Source organism: Lepidochelys kempii, chromosome 27, assembly GCF_965140265.1.
Source record: "Lepidochelys kempii isolate rLepKem1 chromosome 27, rLepKem1.hap2, whole genome shotgun sequence".
Lineage (NCBI taxonomy): Eukaryota > Metazoa > Chordata > Testudines > Cheloniidae > Lepidochelys > Lepidochelys kempii.
The window spans coordinates 11,740,799-11,766,353 of NC_133282.1; the positions used below are offsets into that span (position 1 = coordinate 11,740,799).

At 59.4% G+C, this 25,555-nt stretch overlaps 1 protein-coding gene across 9 annotated transcripts in view; it reads left to right on the forward strand.

The window, feature by feature from the left end:
- HDAC5 (histone deacetylase 5) overlaps window positions 1-25,555 on the forward strand; it is a 108,377-nt gene that overhangs the window by 32,365 nt on the left and 50,457 nt on the right. For 4 of the 9 annotated variants that reach the window (XM_073325925.1, XM_073325927.1, XM_073325928.1 and 1 more), the window contains exon 3: window positions 6,558-6,629. The exons of 1 other annotated variant lie outside the window; for it this stretch is intronic. In XM_073325925.1, coding sequence (XP_073182026.1) covers window positions 6,558-6,629 — 72 coding nt within the window. Of the gene's footprint in view, window positions 1-5,886; window positions 6,630-15,563; window positions 15,659-25,555 lie in introns of those variants that run through there. 4 more of the 9 variants (XM_073325922.1, XM_073325924.1, XM_073325931.1 and 1 more) reach the window with 2 other exon arrangements.

Sequence of the window (25,555 nt, forward strand, 5' to 3'; positions counted from 1 at the left end):
TAGCTCACAGGCAAATCCCACTTGTCTGGAAAGCCGCCTCTCCCTGCCGCAGATGGGAGCGTCGTGGGGTGAGCTCTCTAGCCCCCCCAGCTGCGAGAGCCAGAGCCTTGTGGCATCCTAGTGGAAACTACGAGCCCCCCACCTCCCCACCTGGGTGCTCCGATCTTCACTGTGGGAATAGCCCGTTGCAATTCTGCGTGGGTTTATGTTTCTAATCTCATGGGAATTGCCAGACCCGATCAGATCAGTGGTTCATCCAGCCCAGTAGCCCATCTTCAACAGCGGTGCCATCTGCTTAGAGGAAAGAACTTGGCAGGAGGCAGACCTGCCCTCAGGGTATTTTTCCTCCTGACCCCTACACCTTGTGGCACGAAGCAAGAGTGTGTGCAGCCCCTTCCCAAACTCGCCAGATTATTTTGGCATGGACGGTGATGACTCTAGCTATTCCTGTCCTCCCGCATACGCCTCTTGAATCCCTTTTGCCATCATGCTCAGCGTTTGGCTATAGCGGTGTCCAGTGGCAATGAGTTCCACAGGTGAACCGGGCATTGTGTGCGAGTGGGTTTTGGCTGGCGAATGTGCTGGTCTGTGGGGATTTGGCATGCCGGAGGAATTGGTTAGGACGGGGTGTGGCCGGCTGGGGGAAAAGTTATGCAGACCTGGATTGTATGTGGTAAGTAGCATACAAGGCCATGGGGATGGGTGAGACCATCACAGGGCCTCTCATACCACTCAAGTCACCAACGTTTGGAGCCTCCAGTAACAGCTGGTCTGTATGCAGTGAGTGGAGCGGGGGGGGGGGCTGTTTTAACTCCTTCATGGCTGTGCCTGAGTCCTAGTGGGCAGCTTTTAAAATCCATGGGCCAGGAGGGCACCCGGCTCATGGGCTCCGCAGATCAGTTACTTTGGGCCTGATCCTGAGACGTCGAAGTTAGTGGCCGATGTGGGTTTGCTTGGTGCTTTTCAGGCCCAGGCCCCTCTGTCCTAGGCTGGCAAATGGTGGAAAGCGGTGAGGCCAGGGTGCCGCCCAAAGCCACAGATCACACCCTCAGCAGCAGCAGTAGGATTTAGGGGTGAGTTTTATTTCTCCGGCTCACAAGAGTTCCCCGTCCGTCGGCTCCTTTGCTCTGCCCCAGACTCTCCTAGGGGTATTTCCCTGCATGGCTTGCTCCCAGCCGGGCTGTGTCTTGGCCTTTTATCCAAGGACCAGCTGACCTGCTGGCTATGGCCGGATCCCTGGCCTCAGCCCCGTCACCCAGAGGCAGCTACCCCTTAAAAGGCCAGCCCGCCCGGTGCCGCATAACTTCCTTGGCAGCCGCTCGGCCGAGCGTGTTGGCCTCTTTCTGTGACGCTCGGAGCACGTGGCAACTGTGAGAGCCAAGCTCTCCCCTGCTTGGGAACTGAGCCCCTGCCATGAGTGGACCCTGCCCCTGGCTTCCATTGAATTCCACCGAGTTCCTGAAACGCAGCCGGCCCCAGAGCTGCACGCATCAGTTACCCACAGTCCGCTGAACAGAGCAGCCTGCCATGGAGGCCGGTGTTTGGGTCTGATTTGCATTATTCCCCCCCCCACCCCCCCGCCCGGCATATGGCGCCCCTTGCACCAAGACTCCCCTGCATTGAGTGTTTAGCCTGGAGCCGCTCTGCCCTGCCACAGAGCAGTTCAGGATAGAAACCTACCACGATCTCCACTCAGGTGGAAAGCGTGGCGGGCAGGGCGTCCCCTTCCCCCAGAGCTGGTGGGGCGGGAGGGGGCTGATCCCGAGCGCCCTGCCTGCTGCTTATGTTGCAACGCTGGACCTTGACGTGATCCGCGGGGTCAACTGCGCCGAGGGGGGAAAATATCCTGTGGCCTCCTGCCCGTTTGCAGCCGCAGGAATAGCTCGTCTGACGTCAACTCCAAAAGTGCACCGCGGGGGGGGAATGGCCCATAAATAACCCTGCTATTAAAAGTCTAGGGTTCGGATTAACACACTGATAAATAAACCAGCGTCCCCTTTGCTGGGCTGGGTCAGAAATTTAAACACCGCCCCAGAACGTAGAGCCTGAGCAAGCCTGAGAGCACGCGGGGTATGGGGCCCTGAAAGGTGATCCTTGGCTCTGTTTCCATGGGCACCTTTGCCATGGGCCGGATCTACTGCCGGGGCAGTTGCCTGGGGCAGTAAACATGGGATGGGGGGGAGGGGGCGGGGGATGGGAATGATCAGTGGGTATTGACGGTGGTGGATTGTCTGTCTGGATGTGGGCAACCTCGGTTTTCGCCCAGGGCTTTGCTAGAAGGGTGCTGGGGCTGCAGTGGAGCCAGGCCCCCTTGGCGCTGGGTGCTGTACAAACCCGACCTAAGTGACGCTTTGAGGTTGGCTTTGCAGTGCTTGGTGCCTTGTGTGAGCATCCCCCAGGACGGGTGCATCGGGGGCAGCGGCCCAGCAAGCTTCCCCTGCCCGTGTATCTGTCCTCGGTCCTGGAGGGGACCCCAATGTATGGGAAGGGGGAGTGAAGTCTCCCTGTCCCACACAGGCATTGGCCAACGAGGGGCAAGTAGCATAGGGCACGGGGTGTCTTTGGTTTTCATGATGCCTGTCCTCTAAGAGCCTCGGTTAATTTCACACACGTCATCGGCCAGCGCGCAGTAACGACTTTCGGTCCCTCCCAACTTCGGCTTGGAGTCGGAGCGGCGACCTAGAGGAGAGGCACCGAGTCCTCGCGTCTTCCCCTGAACCTCGGCCCAGTCCCCAGCGGGCTTCCCGGGAAGGTGCTGCAGGAAGTGCCGCGAGGATTCCCACGTTTGCCCTGCCGGCATCCGTGCTCACCGCTTGATTCACGGTGCGTTTGGCCCGGTCTGGCATCGCAACCCCTACGGCCAGTCCGTCCCGCCGACAAGCCCCAAGGAGGCTGGATTCAGTGCTGGTGTAAACACGTGCCGCTCCACAAGAATCAACGGAGCGGCGCAAATTTGCTCCAGCAGAGAATGACCCCCCCACCCCCGGTTCCCAGGAGGCTGCAGGCCACTAGCTCCCCCCCGGAGAAGTGGTGTTGCTAAAGCCCAGCCCCCAACGCTTCCCCCCCCCTGTCCCGCCCCCGGGGCTGCTTTGCGGGGGCTCCTCAACCTGGGACTGGGGGAGGGGAGGAGCATTTTTTGACCCCGGTGAATAGTTTTGGCCCCGTGGCTCAGGCGTGCTGAGGAACAAGGGCCAGAACTTTCTCTCCCATCCTGCACCTCTCCGGGTTCTGTCCACGGGGTGGCAAGGTGCAGCCCGATAGGCAGCAGCTTCTCGGGTCAGCCTGGCCGGTTGCCGCCGGGGCCCGTGGCCTAGTGGGAGCCACCGCGGGAGCCGCATGCTTGCTTTCCCGGCTTGCTCTTACCAGGGCCCCGAACTCCCACGCAGAGATTTTTCCCCTTCCCGGCGAAACCTGGGGTTTTATTTCTGGCAGCGCTGATGCGGATTAACGTCCGGGGCAATTAGGGCCTCTTGGAGGGAGCTTTCGCAAGCCTCACTCGGTGGCTTGAGTTACTGAGCCGGGCTGGCCTTCCATGCAAAACAACACAAAAAAGGGAAGAGACCGCATCGAGGTGGAGTCTGGGGGGAGCTGCATTTGTGGCTTCCCGTGCAGGCTTGGCCCCGGCAGCAGAAGAAGAAGAAACAACTCGCTGTCAGATCCCCGCCTGCCAGGACAGCGGGTTAAGAAGGGCCCGGGGGGCGGGGGGCCACTGATTGAGCTCTGCCAGCTGCGGCCTTCTGCCTTTACCAGGCCCTGAGCTGTTCCTGCTGCAGCCATACGTGGGCTCCAAGAGGTGGGAGACCTGGTTCAGGCTTCTGGGAGAGGCTGCGCTGTGGGTGAAGTCTCCTAAGCTGTTGGGTGGGTGTAGGCAGGACACGGGGGGCCGCTGGCTAAGCCATGGAGCAGATTGCTGGGTGCTCCCTGTGGCTAAACGGGGGAGGAGCGGCCGGCCGGCGCTCTGAGCCCCACGCGGGGTGGGGGATGCTCTGGCCAGATCAGCCCCTGCTGAGGGCCAAGCTAGCTCCTGAACTCACACTCAGCAGCTCCGTCCCTCACGGCTCGGGGCAGCCTCCGTCTGCCAGGTGCGTCTCTAGGCTCTGTGCGGCTGGGTCCGCTGGCTGGCAAAGGGCCTGGCCACGGGTTGAACGAAGCCGGGAGGGGCTTGGCCTGCTGAGCGAGGCGTGAACGCAAAGCCGCCTTTCCCTACGGGGACCTTCCTTCCTGTGGCAAACCCCCTGTGTTATCCCCTGCGTCCTGGTGGGGGGGTGGCAGGGGACGCCGGGCTCCTAAATTTTCAGTAGCAGCCATTGGCCGTGGGTGCCTGCCTGGAGACCCAGCTAGGGCGGGAGGTTCCCTGCCCGTTGTCCAGGGTCGCTTTCGTTCCATCAGATCGCTTAGAACAAACAACCTCCACCCACCAACACCCCCCCACCCCGCAACTCCGGGGCCTGGGTCCTCGCCCCTGCCCTAGCTATCCCTGGTGCTCTTTGGGTGGCTGACCTGCGCAAGCAGAAAAGTAAACTAAGTGCAGCCATGGGAGGGGGGTGAACCCCAAGCTTGGGGAGGCTAGTCCCCCCTAGCCACGCCCCTTCCACGCCCACCCGAGCCCTGCCCCCCACTGTGGCTGCTGGCCCCTGCCCAGTGACCCAGACTCCTGTGGCCCCGGAGAGCTGGGGCAGCACGGGCCCAGTCCCCCCGGCCCCAGAGCGCTGGGCCGCGTTGCCCAGCCCAGTCCAACCCCAGGCCAGCCGGCCTCCTCTCCCAGCCCCTGAAGGCATCCCCCGGCCGAGCTGCCAGCCCCGGCGCTGGACGGGCGGGCAGACGGCATGGTCAGAGTGCCCCCAACCCCAGCGCTGGGCAGGCGGACGGGCAGGAGGTGCGGCCGGAGCGCTGGGAGGACGGGTGGCGTGGCACAGCCCCGGGGGCACACCGCAGCCCCTAGCTTGCCTGCCCCAGCCTCCGGCACAAAGGGAAGCCTAGACAGGCTGGGGTCTGGGGGTGGAGCCTGGGCAGGGGGACATCAGGCTGTTTGGGAAGGCAGAGCCTTCCCATGCCTACGATACCCACCGCCCATGAGTGCAGCCGTGTGAGGGTTAGTTAGCCAGTCCTGTTTGCTATTGCTAATCCATGCTGTCTGGCTGTTGGGTCTGTCTCGCTGCCCCTCACCGGGGTATCTGAGCACCTTCCACATCAAATCAAGAGCCAAGCCCCTGGTGCGTTTCGTGGGGTCTCTGGCCCTTTTGGGGCTCAAAACTTGGGGGAGGGTTTTGTTTTGAGGTTTTTTTTAAAGATTGGATTAATTTCCTCCAGTCTGGAGGGGGGGGGTTAGGGTTGAAAGTTGGGGTTTGAGGGCAGGAGGGCTGGTCAGGGTTGTCTGGGGGGTGGAGGGGGGATAGGGCAGGAAGGTGGGGGTCCCAGTTGAGTGTTGGGGTCTGGGGGTAGCAAATGCAAAGGCTATTTTGAAGCCATCCCCCGTAGACCTTCTGCTGATCTAGTCAATTTCAGACTGGGGCAAAGAATACTGTAGAAATTAACTTTTTTCTCCCCGCCCCCTCTCGTGTTTCTCCCCCCCCCCCCCCCCCAAATCCAATCTGTCTCTCTCCTGGCTCTGTTTGGCAGGGCTCTCAGCCCTCCTTCCCCTCTCCCACCCCCAGGGAGGCAATTCCACTGACCCCTTTGGTAAAAGCTTTATCTGCTAGGCAGGCCCCTAGGAACAATCCCAGGTCCCTGAGCATTGGACTATTTATAGCCGGCTCCTCCCCTTCAGTTCTATTTTAGGTCACCCTGGGCAGCTGCTGTCTCACTGGGTGGGAAGGATGGGAGAGGAAAAAAAAAAATGAGATAAAGGGAATTGTCGGTGGCGCAATTAGCAAAGGGCTTCACGGGCAAGCCCAGCCCCTTCTGCTTCGCAGGACATCTTAGCTCAGTCGTGTTTTGGTGACGCTGGGAGCCAGCTCTGTCTCCGCTCCTGTGCGGATGCCTGATCAGTGCTGTTCTTCCCCGGGTGGGGAGCTGCCTCCCGGCGTGAATCAGACCGTGCCTGAGATGTGAAACCCTCCTTCTTCTCTAGACTAGCGCCTGGACCCCCTTCCGGAACAGCGGGCCCTTCCCACGCCTGGCCTCTGCTGTCTGCAGTTGGCATAAACAGTGACTATTAGAATTTTGTTTGCAAGATTTGAATATTATTTGTTTGGCCCAGCAGACGAATCTTTTTGGGGTTGCTGTCGAACGCTGCTCGCTGACTCGGATGCTTTAACTTTTCCTCGGAGACCTCCGCCTTTTGCTCTTTGCGGGTGGAGGGCGGGGGACGTCTGATGGTTTTCGGCTGAGATTCGGCACAACGGACCCCCCCCGCCCCGGCAAAGGAAAGCTCCCTTGCCCTGCGCCGGATTGTAAGGCGAAGGTGCGACAGGGAAGGAAGCCAGCGTGGATTGCCTTGCTGGGCCCTGCGGTAGCTGGTGTCTGAGTAGTTCCTGGCATGCTTCTCGTGCCCAGGACGCTGGGGCCGCCCGCGATGTTGCAGACGATTTACGAGAGCGAATCGTGTTTTTCTTCAGATGGGGTATCCGGACGCGAGCAATCGCTGGAGCTCCTTTCGCGGACTCGGATCCATGGCCTTCCCGTGGCAGGTGAGTGCCGTGCGATCGTTAATTCGGCCTCGTCAACGCTGTTGATTGCCCTGAGTGTCTAGAACGGAGCAGGAGGTGCCTCTGGCATTGGTGGGGGCTGGACCCTGCCATGGGGCCGCTCCATCCGTGCAGGGCGCTGTGCATCTCGTAGGATTGGGCCCATGGTGTTGCAAATACGGAGCTGGGTTTATAAAGTTGCCCGGGGGGACAGGTTTTCGAGGGCTCAGCGCTGGTGCTCTGGGGCAGGTTTTCCAAAGGGCGCTCTGCCCCGCTCGCCCTTTCGGAAATCTGGCCCTCATTCTGGGTGCTGAGCTCTCTTGGGAATTCTAGTCCTAGGGCACGATCCTGCCGTGTACGCTGAGCCCCGCGATGGAAGAGTTGCTCAGGGTTGGGTTTACCCTTCGCGGAGCCAGGAGCCAGGCAGATGGTCAGGGTTTCGTAATGCCATGTGGCTTTTCTTTGGATCCTTTGAGTCTTCACTCCGGGGTTAAGGTGCTCGGAAGCTGAATGAAAGCCTGGGAATATGGGACGGACTTGCCTGCCAGCAGCTGCTTCTGCCAAGCACCCTTTTCCTTTCCCTGTCAGAAGGACTCAGCGCATGGGTTGATTTTGATGGTGGCCCCGTGATATTCCAGCTCCTGCCACGTCCCTGAGCCAGCCAGCTGCGGTGTGGGCCTGAGCCAGATCCTCAGCGGCTGTAAATGGATGTAGCTCCATTGGGTTCCACCCTGACTTACAATTGAGCAGCTGTCTCTGTTGCCTCAACAGGGATTCAGCCTCTGCTGCCCCTGGGAGCCGGATCCAAAACCTGGGGGAGTGTATGGCAAGACTCTCCCCTCACCCCCACCAGTGGCTGCGGTGGGCTTTGGATTGGGTCCTCAGGACACAGCTGGCCCTGAATAGAGACCGTGGTGGGTGGCGGCCCGCACCAGTGCCCACTGCCGAGGTTTTGGCTCCGAGCTGGCACAGATGGCAGCTGCAGAATGGGTCACTAAATGACCTTTGGCCTGGAGAGGTGGCAGCCCGGTTTCCCCTGCGGTGCGGGGAAGCACGGTCCGTCGCGGCGTGTCCGTGGAGGGGTTGGGTCTCTTGAGGTTGTGTGGGTTGGTGGGAGTGACACGCGACCTTGCGCTGAGGGACGACGCGCCCAGGGCTCGAGGCGTTCGGCAGGGCACGGCTCCCGTCCCTTCACGCGCACGCCTCGTTGTCCGGCGTTGATTCATTTAGCTGCCGGCCACCTCAGGGCGAGGGGCTCCGGCTTTCTAACTTCCCAGCGCCATCAGCCTCGGTGGCGTTTAAGGAATGAGAATCGCTTGGAGCGTCAGTTTCCAGCATGGAGCAGGGAGGGTTGATCTGTCAGTGACAAGGGCAGGGGGTGGATGCAGGGACATTCTGCCCTGATTTACCACCCCTACCTCTGGCTTCCTGAGATCTTCAGCCCTCCTCTGAAGGCAGAAGGGAGATACTCCCTCCCCTCTTCCAGTTTGGCCTGAAGCCCCATTCAATGCCCGGCTGCAACTGGCTTCTGCAGATAGAGCCCCATGCAGCGCCGGCAGCCCCTCGGATCTCAAGTGGACAGCGTCAGCTTCCATTTTAGCCCCAGCTCGCTGCCTTTAGGTACCTGAGATGTTAATAGCACGGCCTCCCTTCCTTCCTTCCTTCCCTGGATTGGGAGATGCCTCTGAACCACTGGGCTGCCCCTGCCCCTCCTGTAGCTGACCGCCTCTCAAAATTGCACAGCCTGTGCCCCCCGCCCTCCCTTCTCATCACAAAGAAGGGCTCCGTGTTCACAAACCGCATCCATGCACTTGCGTCAACTGGGATGTGGAGTTCGGAGCTGGTTCTCACAGGGTGAAGGAAATGGGGGGCAGCAGAGGGGCGTGGGGGTGCGGGAGAGAAACCCAGAAGCCTGTCGCCTTTTGATTGCATAGAACCGTGCGCAACGGGGTCGGTGCCTGCCAGGCTGGGAGACGCGCTGGCCCGTCAGTGCCTGGCCTGGCAAATGGGTGAGTGTGGGTGTGTGACAAGGGTAAGCAAGGAAGAGGATGTAGGGCTGGATGATGTGCAAGTAATTGTCAGCATTACCTAATCCTGGTGGAGTTTGCAGCTGGCCGGATCCCCTGGCTTTGGGAGGATTTGCTTGTGTGTTTGCGTGCGTCAGGATTTGGGTGCCTGGTTACTACAAGTTGTAAAGCAGCCTGGCTGGGGCTTGGTCTGACTCCGCTTGGATGCTGTGGCTCCGTGGGAAGTGATGGGTTTGATGCAGGACTCGCAGGGTGAGCTTTTTTCACACAACGCACAGTCGACCTGTGGAACTCCTTGCCAGAGGATGTTGTGAAGGCCAAGACCGTAACAGGGTTCAAAAAAGAACTAGATAAATTCATCTAGGATAGGTCTGTCAATGGCTGTTAGCCAGGATGGGCAGGGATGGTGTCCCTAGCCTCTGTTTGCCAGAAGCTGGGAATGGGTGACAGGGGTGACACTTCTTGATTCCCGGGTCTGTTCATTCCCTCTGGGGCTCCTGGCATTGGCCACTGTTGGAAGACAGGAGACTGGGCTAGATGGACCTTTGTTCTGACCCAATGTGGTCATTCTTATGTTCCCATGGCCTCGTGTTCAGTTATCGCCGGACTCGCCTGGAGACGCTCTCAGGACGAGCTGCGGGGTGGGGAAAGGGTGGGGAGTGGGGGGGCGTGGGCATGATCCTGGCCCTTTCAAAGCGGGATGGTTCTGGTGTGCAGGTGAATGCAAAGATACGCCTGGAAATCCATCCTGGGCAAGGTTATGACTTTGTCACTGAATTTTTTAGTAAATTTCGTTGCAGAGGTGGGGTGGGGGGACCAATAAGCCACAGAAAGGTCACCAAATAATGTTGTTTTTTGCTCCATCAGTATACACAAGACAATAGTGGGGGGCGCTGAAAAGTGAGGCCGGGGGGCGGAAGGGGGAGAGCGAAACTGATCTGCACTCACCTCACAGCGGCAGCTCCTGCCCACGAGTCTGGGCCCAGTTCCTTGCTCTGGGCATTGAGACCCAGGACATGTGGTCGTAGGTCACTCAGGTTTGGCCTATCTGCCCCTCTCTGTCTATGGAGGGGTGGACGGGCCAACCCGGAACGGCCCAGCGACCCCGTGCGTCAGGTCACAATGCCGCTTGGCTTGGGGGCTCTGATCACCTTTGGCCAGCTCAGGGGTAACGCAATGGCACCGGTTTTCAGCCCAGAACGGAGGTGGTCCCAGCTGGAGTCTGCCTCGGGCTTTATTGAATAGAATATTAGTAGCCACCAGTCAGGCGCTTTCCCGCGACGACAGAATCGGGGCAAACAGTTTAACTGCCCCCCCCCGATTCACAGCGGCGTTTGCCCTTTAACTCGTGCTGCCCTATAGACAGCAGCTGGTCAATGCGGTCTGACCCTGTGCATCCCCAGGGCTCAGAGAGGCAGCCCTGCTCCCCATTTCACAGAAGGAGGGAAAGTGATTTGCCCAGAGAGACACAGCAAGGCAGTGGCAGGGCTGGGGATTACATCTAGGTCTGTGCTCCCCGTCCCGTGCCCTGCCCCACCACTGCCTCCAGAAGTGGGCCTCTGTCCAGCTCTGTAACGGTTCAGCCTGCGGTTCCCCAGAGCGCAGCAACCGGCGGGCCCTGGGTTGTGCTCTGCTCGGTGCGTGTCACCCGGGGGAGGTGCTGAACGAGGCGCGATCGGGCTCTGAGCACTGCTGAGCCGTGAAGTTACAAAGCGCATCCCGGATGGGCGCCCTCCCGTCATGGAAATGGACGCGGCGCGTCTGATCATGCCTGGGTGGGGGGTCGGCACGGAAACCCCATCCGTCTTGCTGCTTGTGTCCAAGGGAAGCTCGTGCGTCGGCCCCTCGGTGCGAATGTTTAAAAGGAGCGCAAGTCGCCGTTCGCCAGCCGTGAGTCACCCTGTCTGCAAAACCAGAGGGCCGGGAATGCAGGGCCGCTCCGGCCAGCTCACCGGCTTGGCATCTCCGAGGGCACTCGCACAGCATCGCCGGGCCATGCTAATAAAGGATTTTTTTTTTTTTAGAGGGGGAGGAATGTGGAATGTAAACACACGTTTCAAATAGAAACCTTGTAACCTTCTGGGATAAACAGGCGGTCACGGGGCAGGGGGAAAGGCCGGAGACTCCACATGGGACATTTCAAGTGATATTCCACCCCTCTCCCCTTTCATTGTGGGGGTGAGAAGAAAGATGGCAAAGGAGTTAACCCTGGGGTTCGTGTACACTGCATGCTAAGCCCAGACTCAGGTCTGAGTCCAAGCCCTCCTTCCGCCCACACGCACCTCAGTCTGACTTGGATTGGCGTGCACTCAGGACCCGGGTCCTAGGACCCTGCGAAGGGGGCTTGTCAGAGCCTGAGTCCTGCTGGCACTCGGGTCCAAAGCCCCGTCCTTTTGCAGGGGGCACGCAGCTCAAGTCGCAGTCCCGAGTCAGAAGGTCCGTGTGGTGCAGTGCGGACGTGGCTGAGAGACCCAGCAACTGCCAACCCAGGTTTACAATGCAGTGTGGATGCTCCGGCACGGGGTTGGAAATGCCAAGGCCACAAACCTGGGTCCTACAGACCCGGGCCCAGTGTGCGGTACAGACGTACCCTCTGTGTCTTAAATCGGGGCACCCAAGAACTGAGGCCCGCAAAACTAGAGGCACGTTTGAGATGGCGTTTCTACAGCATTTTGCTCCAAACTGCTTCAGAAATGATCAACGCTAAAATGCAGCCAGCTCTGGGGTGGAGGGCAGCAGGCCCCTTGGCACGCTACACACAAGAGTCAGAAGGGGATTGGATCTGATGGCTTCCACCGGATCTTGGTCCGCACTGTGTGTTGGCTTCTCCTGGCCGAGTCTGGGGCTAGTTTGGGAGGAGCAGACAGCAGGCGGGGCAGAGACGGGGGTTTGGGATAGCACAGCATCTTGTCGGTCAGGGTTAGTGTCTTGGTAGAGGGATGGGAGTGGTGCACAATAAGAGGTACTGCAGGTCAGGAACCAGGGGCTGGAGGCAGTGGGGTCGTGGGGAGTGGCAGGAAAAACCAGGAGACCTAGGTTCCATTCCTGGCCACTGACTCACTCTGTGGCCTTGGGCAAGTCATTCAGCGTCTCCGTGCCTCAGTTTCCCCATATCTTGTTTATGTTACAGAAGTGACTAAAGGCCTGATTGTGCTCTGTGCTGTACAAACACACAGTGAAAGATGGCCCCGGCCCCAGAGAGTTCCTAGGATAAATAGACAAGACAGCTGTGGGATGGGAGAGGAGGCCACTTGCCAGAAGTTGCTCATCAGCTCAGTGGAAGAGCTGGGAATGGACCCTGGGTCTCCTGATGTATGCCACCCACTAGGTTGGAGACTCTCTCCCCTGCCTGATAGCAGCTAGAGGTGCTGACCTACCCTTGTAAAGTGATCTGAGCCAAACCATAACGGGCGGTGCTGAAAGATCCCCATCCCAGCTATTGAAATTCCACTTTTGTCACTGTGAAAACCCGTCTGGCTTTTACGCTGCTGAATGTTTCTGGGGCTGTTGCCTTGGGAAAAGCCCTGCGCTGGTTTTACAACCTGCTAGGCTGTGGGATTGCGGTGTGCACACCATCTGGGCTGCTGTTACCCTCGCTGCTCATCAGGGCTGAGGCAGGCCAGTCCGAGCCTCTCCGCAGAGCTGTCTGGGTGTCCCCTCCCCCCCCCCCCGGACGCAGTACACAAGGTTCAACCCTGCCCTGCAAGGGAGAAAAGAGGGGCATGTCAGGAGGAGGGTAACCAGACAAGGGGTCTGCAGACCTGCGTTCCATTCCCACCTCTGCCACTGCCTTGCTGGGTGATCTTCGGCAAGTCACTTTAACCTCTCTGTGACTCAGTTTCCCTTCTCACTCTGTTTTCAAGTGGGAGCTCTCTCAGGCAGGGCTGTCTCTCACCAGCTGTCTACGCAGTGCCCAGCACGGAGGGCCCTGATTTTGACTGTGGCCGCGGTGCTACTGGAATAAAAGTAATCTGCCTCCTAGATATGTCCAGCTGGGGCTGTGATAACTGGGGAATCTGCCCACTGGGCTGTGTGGCTCATGGTGAGTGGGGTGATGTTGTATCTCCTTTATTTCAGGCTGGACACTGTCACTTGCTGATTCTCACTCACCAGCCCTGTGCTGCCAGTCTGGTTGAAATGTCTCCTCTCCCCGCCCGAAACAGCTGTCAGAGCGAGGGACCGGCCACCCCGGGGTGCTGGATTGCAAAGCCAGCCCAGGCTGTTTACTTGTGACTCCGCCCTGAATGTTATTGGGCTCAGATTGTGCTCGGCGGGGTGTGTGTGTTTATGACAGCAGGGGAAGGGGAAAAAATCGCCGCGGAGGTGGAAGTGGATCCGAAAACAGGAGAGAGAGAAATGCAGAGAGGAGACTGACGGAAGGAGCAGAGACGGGAGAGAGAGAAACCCCCTGTGTACTGACCTGTTAACGATTTATATTTCGGTGCCACCCAAGGGTCCCGATCGTACCCAAGCGTGGCGTGAGAGGCAGTCCTTGCCTAGTCAGGCTGTCGCTAGGGCAGCCCACTTATCCTGGTCGTGTGTGTGTGTGATTTGAACTGAAGCAATCCCTAGGGCCTCCCCCCCAAAGCGTGCCAGGTACTGCAGAGATGTAGTGAGACAGCACTGGCCCCCAGGAGCTTACCGTCTAGAGAGACTGGGCGGACAGCAGAGAGGGGTTCTGGGACACGGAGGCTGGTTTTTCAAGGGCTCAACCCCCCACAATTGAGCCCAGATTTTCCGAAATCCTCAGCCCCCAGCGGCAGCCACGGTGACCCCTCTGGCACTGCTCTCTGGAGAAAGAGGCCCCAGCCCTTTCGAAAATATACCCTAGTGTGACGTGCGTAGGGCCCCCCAGGGAGTGTGTCTGGGCCACCAGGTCTCCTGTGACCCAAGCCCCCTTCCTTGCCTGAGTTTCCACCCTCTTGTGTCTTACAGACATCAGATCCCACCAGACTCCCCCCTTTTGCTGGCAGGAAGAGCACTCCTGGGCAGTTGGGGTGCGATTGGCAAAGACCGATCCCCTGAGCATGATCCCCGTCACTGGTGTGAGTCCAGAGGCCTGGGTGGAGCTCACTCCTGGTTTACGCTGGTGAAAATGGGCCAGCTGCGATAGTGGACTCGCTCTGGTGGCTCCAGACCCGCTCGCTTGATTTCTCAATCCGGCTATTCCCGGTGGCGATGTGATCCTGTAGGGCGCTTTCGAAAGCATGCCAGCGGCTAAGAATACCGGGCCGGTATTTTTAGAGCTGAGTTTTAAGCTGCTTTTCGCTGCCAGCTTGGCAGCAAGCGCTGCTCTCATCCCGCTCCACTGCGGAGCCTGGCAGCTGTGTTTGTTGCGGGAAGGAAGCTGCGCTCCTGCCGTGCCATGGCCTTGCCAGGCAGCCGGCTGGGAAGGAGAGGTAGAGCAGGTTCACCAGCCTTAGCTGTACGGTTTATTTCTTTGGTCCTGTGTAAAGGCCCAGGAGGCACACAGCAGTTAATCATCCCTCTCTGTATGGTGGAGATAAGATCTGACCCCACCAAGGATGCCACGCCGGGCCGCTAACCTCCCTGTCTTCGCCCAGGGTGTTCTGTACTGCAGTAACCTCCAGCGGCCCCAGCCGAGATCACGGCCCCATGTGCCTGGTGCTGTACGTACGCCTAGCAAAAGACAGCCCCTGTCCCGGGAAATTGACTATCGAAACAGTGGGAGAAGGGACCAGCCGTTGTACTGAGAGGTGACATGCAGGGAGTCTGTGGCAGAGATAGGACGCACCGTCTTCCAAGTTTGAGGCCAGGGCTTTTAACCACAAGGCCAGCCATGCTTTATGCCCTGCCTCCCTGCCGTCCAGCCTTAGCTACATGGCTGTTCACGGGAGAGAAGTGTTCACGCAGGCTGGCCCCTGTTAGCCAACCAGTTTATAAACCAATTCAACTCATAAACCAATTCAACTCAGCAAGATCTTGTGATTCTTGTGTAAACAAGGCTCCAGGCCCCAGGGGGAAGGCGTGATAGTTTCCCGGCCTCTTGGATGGGCCGGGGAAGGTATCACCCCAGCCTGAGCCGACGTGGCCGCTGCAGGGGATGTGAAGGGTGGGGGATCCAGTCCTAGCCAGGGAGGGAACTGGACAGGTCCAGTGCTGGCCGGCGGCTGCCGTCAAGGCCCGTCAAGGTCTGGAGAAAACTTTCTCTGATCTGGAAATAGCTAACGCAGGGGCATCGTGCAGCAAGTGTAAAATCCCCTATAACGCCGGGTGACGCCTCCCAGTGGAAGCTGCTCCTGGCGGCCGCAGGTTTTAAACCCTGCTGGTGGTTCTGCAATCAGCTGCATCTACTCGGCTCTGAGCAGAGCCTGGGAACCGCTGCTGCCTAGCTCAGAGCCCTGGCGGCTGGGGTTCTGGTTCGGCCCCCGGGGAAGCTGCCAGGGCATTTGGTTTGGGCCCTTCTCTCAGCAGGGGAGAAGTTTCAATGGCAGAGCAGCGGGGCCGGGGAGAGCCCAGACAGGCGGAGGCTAAAGTCGCCCTGTGCCCTGCAGGAAAGCTGTGCTCCTGGCCCTGGGGCTCTAGTGAGACGCAGCGTTGGGTTCCTAGTCCTCACTGCCACCAGCTGTCCAAGCCATGAGGAAAGAGAGGGCCCCGGGCTGGACCTCAAGGGCTTGCCACTGGCCTTGGGCAAGCTGATGGATCCACTCCCCTCCGTCACAGGGATGTTGGGAGGCTGGAGTCCAGCAGTGAGTGCGAGGTGCTTGGAGGCCTGCATGGCTGGGGCGCTGGGTGACCTCTGAGGGGCTGCTGGGAGCTCAGGTGCTGGGTGGTTGCTTCCAACCAGAGGCTCCCCCTGTCCCCCGCGGTGTCCCTCCCCAGCCTGCTCTCGCTCCCTGCGATTGGGGTGCAGCATTGATTCCTGTACGGTGTCACCTCTGTTTTACAGGTGGGGAAACTGAGGCACAGGGCCATCCAAGCCAGAATTTTCTTAAGTGTTCAGCACTTGGGGCTAGATTCCCACCCCGACTCACCCGCAAGGAGGTCAGTTTCCCATTTAAGCACCTAAATAAGCAGCCTTATTCATAGAGGGACTGGGGATTCAGGATGTGGGAGAGTGTGGCCTAGTGGCTAGAGTTAGGTGGCAGGACTGCTTGAGTCTCTTCCCAGCTCTGCCACTGATATGCTGTGTGACCTTGGGCAAGTCCCTTTCTGTGCATAATATTTTAATGCTTTTGTCCAGGGGGCTTTCAGATCCTTGGGGGGAAATGCTCTGTGTGTCTTTATCTGCTCCCCCCCGCGCCCCGGCCCGCCTGTCTGGAGCAGGCTCCGATGGGTTTGCAATGTTCGTAGCTCTTTTGGAGGAGAGGGACATTTCAGGAGGACAGAGCATCCTGGTTCGCCCCCCTGCACAGAGTGATTCTGGCCCTGAGTCCTCCCTGCAGGGGCTCGCCCTGCTGTCACTGCTCCATGGGGAGGAGGCTCCCGCCAGCAGCCTCTCCCCTGGCCTTGCAGACCCTCTCTAGGCAGTCCTCAGAGCTGTTTCCTTGGGCGCTTGCAGCTGGGTATTGTCCCTGCTGCTGAAGAAGAATTGCACCATCTCCTTGGAGTGGAAAATTAATTGCTTGCAAGTGTCAGGCGCGAGGTCCCCTTGGTCCCAATTAAAGCAGTGGGAGCCTGTTTGTCGGGGGCTTCCTACCTACGTAAATCCCTCTCTCCAGAGTGCCTGCCACCCCTGAGGAGTGTCCCTCGCTTCCAGGCATGGCCGAGACTTCCCTGCGCCTTAGACTGCCCAGGGGTGGGGCAGACCAGGGAGGGAAAAACGCAGGAGGGATTTGCGCCTTCCTTCAAGGAAATCTGAGCTTTGTATACTCGTCCTTTCGCAGTCCCTGTCTCCCCAGGAGGGGGTGCAGTGCGGGTATGGTTGCACTGATGGGGGGAGCACCCAGCCTGTCCCAGCAGGGGGTGCGGTGGGGGGATGGTAGCGCTGACGGGGCCGGGGGGGAGCACCCAGCCTGTCCCGGCAGGGGGTGCAGTGGGGGGATGGTAGCGCTGGTGTGGTGGGGGGGGGGAAGCACCCAGCCTGTCCCAGCAGGGGGTGCAGTGGGGGGATGGTAGCGCTGGTGGGGGGGGGGTGGGGCGGGGGGGGAAGCACCCAGCCTGTCCCAGCAGGGGGATAGTGCAGAAGTGTCTATGCCCAGCAAACCAATGCAGGTTTCAGGAGGTGGCTGTTCAGTGGGGATCTCTTTAAAAACCGGGATCCTGCACCTGATGCCTCGTGCAGGCTGAATTTCTTCCCTGGGTTTTTAGGGGGCCAGACCTGGAGTGCTCTGGATTTCAAAAGCAGGGTGCAAGGGCCAGCTAGTGGGTTGGAACCCGGGGCCGGAGAGCCAGCACTCCCGGGTTTTCTTTCAGGGGCTCAGCTCCTGCTTCGTGCTTAGAGCAGGGGCCAGGGAAGCAGGACTTCTGGGTTCTCGTCCCAGCTATGCCAAAGGCCCGCTACGTGACACAGAGCAAGTCGGTTCCCCACTCGGCGGCTCAATCCCGCCGGATGGTAGGGTGGGGTAACCCCGATGCGCCGCTCGGGTTTACCGTTTGCAAAGTGCTCTCGAGACCTTTGGACAAAATTCCAAATCTATTATTATCCTGGCTGGGGGTTTTCTCGGCGGGGGGATTGAATCAACACAGACGCCAAGACTGAGCTCGGAGACGAATTCCTTTCCCTTAAAGAAACTGAGGAAATCTCTCCAAGGGCTTTGGAGTCACAGGACTGGCACCAACCGCGCTGGGTTCCCGAGGCGGCATGGGGACCCCTTGGGAGCTGCCCTCTGCGCCCCGTACTTCTGTCACCTCGAGATGTTCCACCACCCAGCAACCTTTCCTTTGACCCCGATGATCTCACCACTGTTGCTTTCAGAGGTTGCCAACCTGGCTCTGACGCAGCCTCCAAAAGCGACTGGCCCAGCTCGGGGGAGGTAGATTCCACTCTCAGATGGACCCGTGGCTACCGCAATCCCTGGCCACAGCGGTGGTTTGATTGCATGGTTTGTTTACAAAGCTGTTTTCTTCCCCTTCAAACCTTCACGGGCTCTTTTAAAGAGACACCGTTCTAAAGTAAGAGTGAAGCTGAACTCACAGGGCCTGGATTTTCTGTAGAGCCTGATTCTCACTCCCATAAATCAGGAGTCTCTCCACTGGCACAAAACGGCCAGGTGCAGAGAAGAGTCAGGCTCAAAGGGTAAAAATACACCGAGCGTTTCTGGTGACGACCATCGTAAACCAGGGTCATGGCAGCAAAACCAGAGGCTGGCAAACAGCACCTGCTAGGGAGTTTTGAGGTGGGTTGTAAAACTCCTGAAAATAGACTCAGTGCAGGATGAAACTGCCGGCCGGCCGTTTTGCTACCACCCCCCATCAGTCTGGCTTTGAACATTCCTTTGCAGCAGTAGCGTGGCCTAGTGGGTAGAGCACTGCGGTAGTGGTCAGGTAATCTGTTTTTGCCCAGCTGTAATTTAGCCCAGGGACTGGGGTGACTGTTTATTTTGGGTACTTAGCTGGCCCCCAATTACTGTGATATCCAAGCACCTCATGCTCTTCGGTGTATTTATTTTCACTCCCCCCTGTGAAGCAGGGCAGCGCTGTTATCTGTATTGTACAGATGGGAAACCGAGGCACGAAGAGGCTAGGTGACATGCCCAGGATCACAGAGTCTGTGACTGAGCAGAGGTTTGCACCCACCTCTCCCAAGTCATAGGTCAGCACCCTAACCACTGGGACGGTGACGGGTGAAGTTAGGGGCCTGGAGATGGTGGTGTGGTCCCAGCCCTAGACGAGGGCTTAGGAGATCTGGGATTTATTCCCAGCTTTGGTTCTTGACTCCCTGTGTGTGACCGTGGGCAAACCACTGAATTTCTGTGCCCCTCAGTGTCCCACTGTAAAGCTGGGACAGTTCCCCCTCCTGCCTGGTGTTGTCTTCGGCTCTTTGAGTAGGGCCTGTCTCTGCAGCACCCTTGGGTGCTGCTGTCATATATAACGGTAAGGAAAGGATGGAAAGCCCTGGATCTTCCAGTGCTCTGGCCCCGCGGTGTCCCCGCTCCCCTCCCAGTGAAAGAGGGAGACGGTTGAGGGCAGCGCACGCTTTTCTGTCACACCCTTGGAAAATGACTGGGTGTGTGTGCAAGGCGTGGACCTGGGTGGATCATCTTTCCAGACCACAAACGCTGGCTCTTGTATTTTTACATGCGTCTAATTGGGGCTGTCAGGGGAGAGAGGCCGCTCCTGCTCCTCCTCGGCTCCCTGGGGCTTTGCCGTGGAATTTCCCTTCCCCTTTTGGGGAGGCGGTGGGAGAGGGTCGGCCCTGCCTTTCGCTGACCAGGGCGCCGGAGGCGTACGGGGTGGGAGAGGGGCCCACGGAGGCAGTTGTGGTACCAGCCCCTCTGCAGGGCTCTGCGTGGTTGTGCCAGGTAGCCAGCCTGCTCGTGCCCAGGGTTGTGCCACAAGTACCCAGTGTAGGGAGGACCCAGAGGATCCCAGACACGTACCCTAGAGCGCTGGTTATGCCATGTAAGAGCAGCGGGGCTGGTATGCAAACGAATTTCTCGGACCCGTGCAGCCGGCAACCTGGCTGCTTTGCAGAGAGGCTCTGTGAACACTGGGGATTGCGCAGCGGCAGCGGGGCGAGAACTCAGACAGCACAGGCACTGGAGCTGAAGATTCTCTGTTAGCCATATAGGGCCTATGACACACAGGTAAACAGTTCTGTGTCACCAAGTAGGGGGCAGCAGTGCTTAGGTGTAAATGTGATGCCCAGTCACCAAGTTCAGCGCCTGAGATGAAAGTTCCCAAGGTTCTGACCTGGGGTTTTTTGTTCAGCCCACTTTCTGACGACTATTATCTGTGTTTTTGCTGGGGATGAAGGTGCAGTGCAGACAATGTGATGTGTGGGTGGGGCTTGTTCTGATTAGCACCCGATAACCATGTGCATCGGGGCAAACACTTTCCAAGGAGCCGTGCTCGGGTGGGAACCGGATCTCAGCAAATACATGCACTCGCCTCCAGCAGAGGACTCCTACTGCCCAGTGCTTAATTTGTACCAGGGCTGAGCCCCCGGCACCTCTGGGCCTGGCCGTTCACAGCCCCCGGCACCTCTGGGCTTGCAGCATCAGTTATGAAAGTAAAAAAAATTGCTTTGAGCCCTGACACCTTTCATTACACATTAAGCCCTGCTGCTACCCCAGCAGGGACTGGACCGTCCAGGGCTGGGAGATGGGGAGTAACTGACTAGGGATGAGGACAGGCTCTCCAAAAGAGCGGGTGCTGTGATTGTTATAGAGAGGTGGAGCTAGTCACCTTGCTCCCCCCAGAGCTCACTGGAGCCTGGCCCGCTCTGGGGGGCCTCCTCTATATAGCCCACTTCCAGAGGGGCTCCGAGTGGAGGTGATGGGAGCATGGCGCAGGTCGGCAAGGTGCCCCGTACTTTTCTCATGGCGGTGCTGGGATTGGAAGCGACTTCCTGGGAGCTGAAGTGCAGCCGGGCCTCGGCTGTGATGTGATTTGGTTCGAGCCCCTTGCTGGTCGGTCCCTTCGCTCAGAATCCTTTTGCTGCCCCATGCGGCTCGCCGAGGTGAAGGGGGCAGCGTGGTCTGCCCTGCCGTGTAGCAAGCGTGTCGGATATCTACCCTGGGTGGCTAGTGGCTCCCTAACCGTAGATCGGGATATCTGTGTCGGATATCTACCCACTGGGCCGGCCATCCTCTCTGCCTCACCGTCCTAGGCTATAGTCCGTAGCTGCGCCCGACGGAGCCGTGGGCTGGGCAACTCCCCGCCGCCTGCCCCACCGCACATGCCCTGCTGCTGGCCGGCCTGACCTCCCATCATGGGATGCCAGCTGTGAACTCTTGCAGCTTCCCCCAGGCGGGTGTTGGGCTCTCTCGGGAGCCAGCCAGGCTGTGCACCCTCTGGCCAGAGAAAGCCACTTCTAAGCAGGGCTAAGTGCGCATTTGGCAGGGGCTGGCCCAGGCTGCCCCCTTCCATCTGCTGCAAGGTCAGGATTATTTTTAGACTCCTTGCCCTGGTGCTGTTGAGGCAAGGGAGAGTTCTCCCCTGTCTTGGTGTGGGATCTCAGCCACTAAGGTGTAAGGGTATCTGCCTCCCCCCCACCCCCATTCCCAGAGCGTCCTCCGTGGTTTAACCTCCCCGCACGCTAAATCCCGGGCTCCAGAGTCGCTGGCTAGTGCCCTAACCACTGAGCCATCCTGCCCCTTCCCCTTCATCCCTCTTCCTTGCAAGCCAACACCCAGGTGCACAATCTCCAGTCCTCCTCTGGGCCATTCTCCTCTCCGCCCTCGTGACCCGGCCTTGCTGGAAATGCCAGCCGCTCGGGGACCCCCTCATGCAGCTGGGTAGAGCAGGCACGTAGGGCAGCAGAGACCCAGAATGGATGCATGCATCCGGGAGCGGGAGCTGAGGGGACGGTGGGCGCAGAGGGGATGGGGAGCCTGTGATGGGTCTGAGCTGCAGTAAAGGGGGAGCTGTCCTGCTTGGGAAGGAGGGGGTGCCAAGCCCCATCGGTGTTTCATGCTGGTGCCCCTTGTTCTGGGCTGCCCTTCTCAGGAGCCACAAGCCTGCAGGGCCACCAAAGCACCATCTGGATTCTGGGCTTCTCTGGAGCCTGGCAAAATAGCAAGTGCTCTGTGTGAGCGGCTACCTGCTCACCTTTACACCCTGGTGATGTGGGATGGTGTATGTCTGTCCCCCGGCCCCCAGCACCAGGGGAATTTGCCCTGGGCCCATGGCAGCCCCCGGATCCAGCCCGCCTGCCCCCCTCTTCCCAGTCAGCCCTGAATGCAGAGGGTGAAGCAAATGGAGGGTAGCTGGGAACACTCACATACGCACACGCACATCCCATGCCTGCATCGCACAGCAAACGGGGGGGTAGGTGGGAACGCACACGTGTAGTACACACACACACGTGCAGCAAAGCGAGGGTAGTCGGGAACGCACACGTGCAGTACACACGTTGTGCAGCAAAGCGAGGGCGGCTGGAAACCCGCACCCCGCCGCATGCTGTGCGGCTGCTGGACGACCGAGCAATCGCCGCAGCCCCACGGTGGTTCCACGCCCCGGAGAGGGCCAGCCAAGAGGCTCGGCTGCCTCCCGTCCCTCCCTCTGCCAGGGGCGTGCTGGCACCAGGGAAGGAGCCTGGGCTGGAGCTGCGGATGCGCCCAGCGTGCCAATCAGCTAGTGCGGCTGCCGGCGGGCGCAGGGGGGAGGCTCTGTCTCGGCTTGGTGTGGTAGCCGAGCCGCGTCCGTCCTTCCATCCGTCAGCGTCAGGGCGTCTTGAGGAATGATCCAAGATGGGGGAAAAGGGGCATTGATATTCCAGGCCATCCTCCCCTCCCCGCCCCCCATCCACCGCCCCCGACTTCCTGTTTGGCTTAGAACAAGTTGTTCATTCAAGTATGCCGGCCCCGCCGCTCGCATACAAATGGGCTTGCGTCGGCAAGGCGGTTACTCACGACCGCGGTGGCAACTCAGCTCCATTCATCCGCAGCGCGGGCCAGGCCCAGCTCCCGGGGAGGGGAAGGGGGGACTGCACAGCGCTTGCCGGCCGGGGCCCTTCTCTCCCAATTTCCAGGGGCCTGCCCCGTTGCAAGGGGGCCGCTTGCAGTGGACGGGCTTAGCACAGTGAGGGCTAGTGCTGTGGGGGTGGACTGGGAGCCAGGACGCCTGGGTTCTGCACTGTGCTCTCTGCGCCCCCTTGGGCGGGAGATCAAGGCTGCAGTCGCCGGTAGTTTTTTAGGGATCTGCTATGAGACTCTTTAGATCTGTTTTCCAGGGGCTCTGAGTGTCAAAGTCACTGGGAGCTGCGGGCCCTCTGGCCAGAGGCACGCTCACGCTGGCTGTCTAGACGTGGAAGCATCTGGAGACACCGGCCTCCTGGCTCTCTGCGCCTTGGCTTTCCCATCTGGGAAAGGGGGCTCCCGTCCCCGCGGGGCTATGCTAGGCAGTTTTACCGATGCCTGTTGAGGGCTTGGGGAGCAGAATATCCCCTTGTTTCGGCAGCTGGGTCAGATTTTTCGTGACCATCATTCATCGCCACCCCTGCTTTCTGGGGCAGACCCCGCAACCAGGACTGGAGAGCTCGAGTCAGTTCTCGGCTCCATCGCCGACTCCTTGTACGGCCCTGGGCAGATCCTTTAATCTGCCTGGGCCTTGGTTCCCTGTCAATCATCTGGGAGTAACGAACAGCCAGCCTGTTGCTGGGCTTGCCTTGGCCGATCTTGAGCTCACCAGGGCACGGACTGTCTCCTAGCACAGTGGGCCCTGATCTCAGCTGGGGCTTTTAAGCATGGCCGCAGTAGTCGGAGTAATAAGTACAGTCAGATGCATGCTGCTAGTGAAATACAGCCCTGTCACGAAAGGCCCCAGAGCATTGTATGGAGATTTACTGCCACTCATTGTCTCCTCTCCTCTCAGAATGGATCCGCATTGGAAGGGGACACTGAGGCCCAGAGAGGAGTAGTAACGTGCCTCGGAGCACGTGGCGGGTCATTGGCAGGGTCGGGAAGAGAACCGGGGACTCCCAGAGGGCTGCTCTAGCTGCCAGGCTGTGCTCCTAGAAGTGGAAATAAACCTAGGGGTCGTGATTCCCATTCCCCACCCTTCTAACTGACGAAGGGCGCTCCCTCCCATACCGATGCCGGTACGAATAAGGGAGTTATGGATGCTTAAGGCAGCATTGCCTAGTGCCTAGAGTACTGGACTGGGACTGGAGAGACCTGGGTTCTATTCCCGTGACCTGCTAGATTACCTCGGGCAACTCATTCTGCCTCTCTGGGCCTCAGTTTCTCCATCTGTAATATGCGGACAAAGATACCGACCTCCACTTTAATGTGCTTTGAGGTCCACTGCTGAAGAAAGCTGGGCGGGGGGAGGTTATGCCGGGCGGCTTCCAGGTAGGATTCTCTGCTAACGTCCAGCCCAATTGGCTCAGGAAATGAGGACCAAAACGTGAGGAAATTCTGATTTCCCTCATCTTTTCCAAGACCCCCCCATAGCTCAGCGCTGTCCCCACAGCCAGAGCACTGGAGGAGGAGATTTCTGCCACAGCAAAGCTGGAATTGTCCGCGCTCCTGGCAGGGGGAGGCGGGGTTGGTGTTGCGTGAACGGCCGGCACAATGGAGAGCAGGCTCGGCCCCTGGCTCAGCGAAGGGCTGGATCATCACAGCGTCGCGGTTGGGTGCTGGAGGACTGCTCTGGTGGCGTCACCGGGCAGCACGGCTGAGCAGCCCTCTTGCCCTTCGACTCCCTGGCATCCGGTGTGGGAGTCCGTGCCAGGGAACATCGCTTCTCTCGGAAGCTCTGCAGGCTGGGGCCTGCCTTTAGCCAGCGTGGGGCCAGCCCTGCCAGTGGCCCTGAGGGGAGACGGAAATTCAGTCCCGGCTTCTCTGCCCTGCACGGGGCTTACATCATCTGCACTGACGTTTAGCGCACAGGTCATGCGGTTCACCTTAAAAGGGCTTCCCACAGGTGGCCTGGGGAAAGCGAGATGCCAGGACTTGACTAAGCAAGTCGAGGTAGAGCTGGGGATAGAACCCAGGAGTCCTGACTTCCCTTGCTCTCCTGACTAGACCACGCTGCCCTCCCAAGTCAGGAATAGAACCCAGGAGTCCTGGCTCCCAGCCTCGGAAAGTGCTTTGGGATCCTCCTGCGAAGCACCTTATCGAGGAGGGAAGTCTGACTATTCATTACACCGAATGTCTTGTGGCAAGGAGGGAGATGCACCGGCCAGGTCAGGAAAGCCGGAGGGAGGTCCCACTGAGCTGGCTGCTCCGAGCCGGCGACCACAAGCCCGCCGAAGGAGGGCACAGGCTCGCCGATGGACGGATTCCCTGTGCTGGAGGCCGGGCTGGAGCCTCTTTGTTCTCCCGTACAGCTGGTTAGGGAGCTGACGGTGCATTTGGTGTTCACGGCTGGGAACGGCCAAACCCATGGTCCTAGCTTCCTGTTCCGGTGCGGGGCACTCGCTGGGCAGATGGGTGAGGTTCCACGTCCGCTTTCTCTTCCAAAGCCAGCTTGGTGCCTCCCGGCCATCCCGCAGAACAGCGGCTACGTGCCACTTGGCGCAGGCGTGGGCAGAGTCCGGACCTGCCGCTGGCCGTCTGCCCCAAGCCCTGCCAAGCCGCAGCGGCATCCCCTGGGCAGCCGCACCCGTTGTCAGCAAGGGGTAATTTTGCTACGGCCTGGGTGTGACCATGTGCCGGGGCCTCCTTCATTAGGAGCGAGTGCAGTAAATGAAAGGGGAAGACAGCCCTGGGAGAGCTTAGGTCACAAGGCAGAGAAGACGGCTTTACTCCGGGTTTCTGCGCTAGACATGCCCTGCTGGGCCCAGTCACCCATTGCCCTGCACCGCGGGCAGGCGTTCACAGCCGGGCACAAGGTTACCGCTCGGATCGGAGAACAGGGTTCTTCTCCCGTTGGGCGTGGATCGAAATGGGTGCTGGAGAATCAGTGCCATGGTGGAGCCGCGTGCAGCCCACCACTGGAAACCTCCTAAACCCTCAGGGCTGCTTCTAAATAAATGACCTGATCTTTGCAAAGGGCCGAGGACCCTGCAAACCCCATAGAGGTGGCAGGGAATTGACGGAGGTGGGGGGAGGATGTGGCCTCTCTGCTGAACAGACCAGGTCCCCAAGGGCTGGAATGTGAAATTACGCGCTTAACATTCGGATCCTCTGGTCAAAAGTCTTGGCTGTCGCTTCCAGATGTGGCACCGATTCTGGCTGCACCTGGGGTCTGATTTCCAGGCAAGACCAAGCAGCCACGGTTTCCGGCTGAAGGCTTCAGAAGCTGATGGGGGCCTAGGCACATATAAGGTGTCTGTTTGGACCCCCCCAAAAATCATGGGCCGCTTTATAAAATATAGGCCAGAGGGTATCG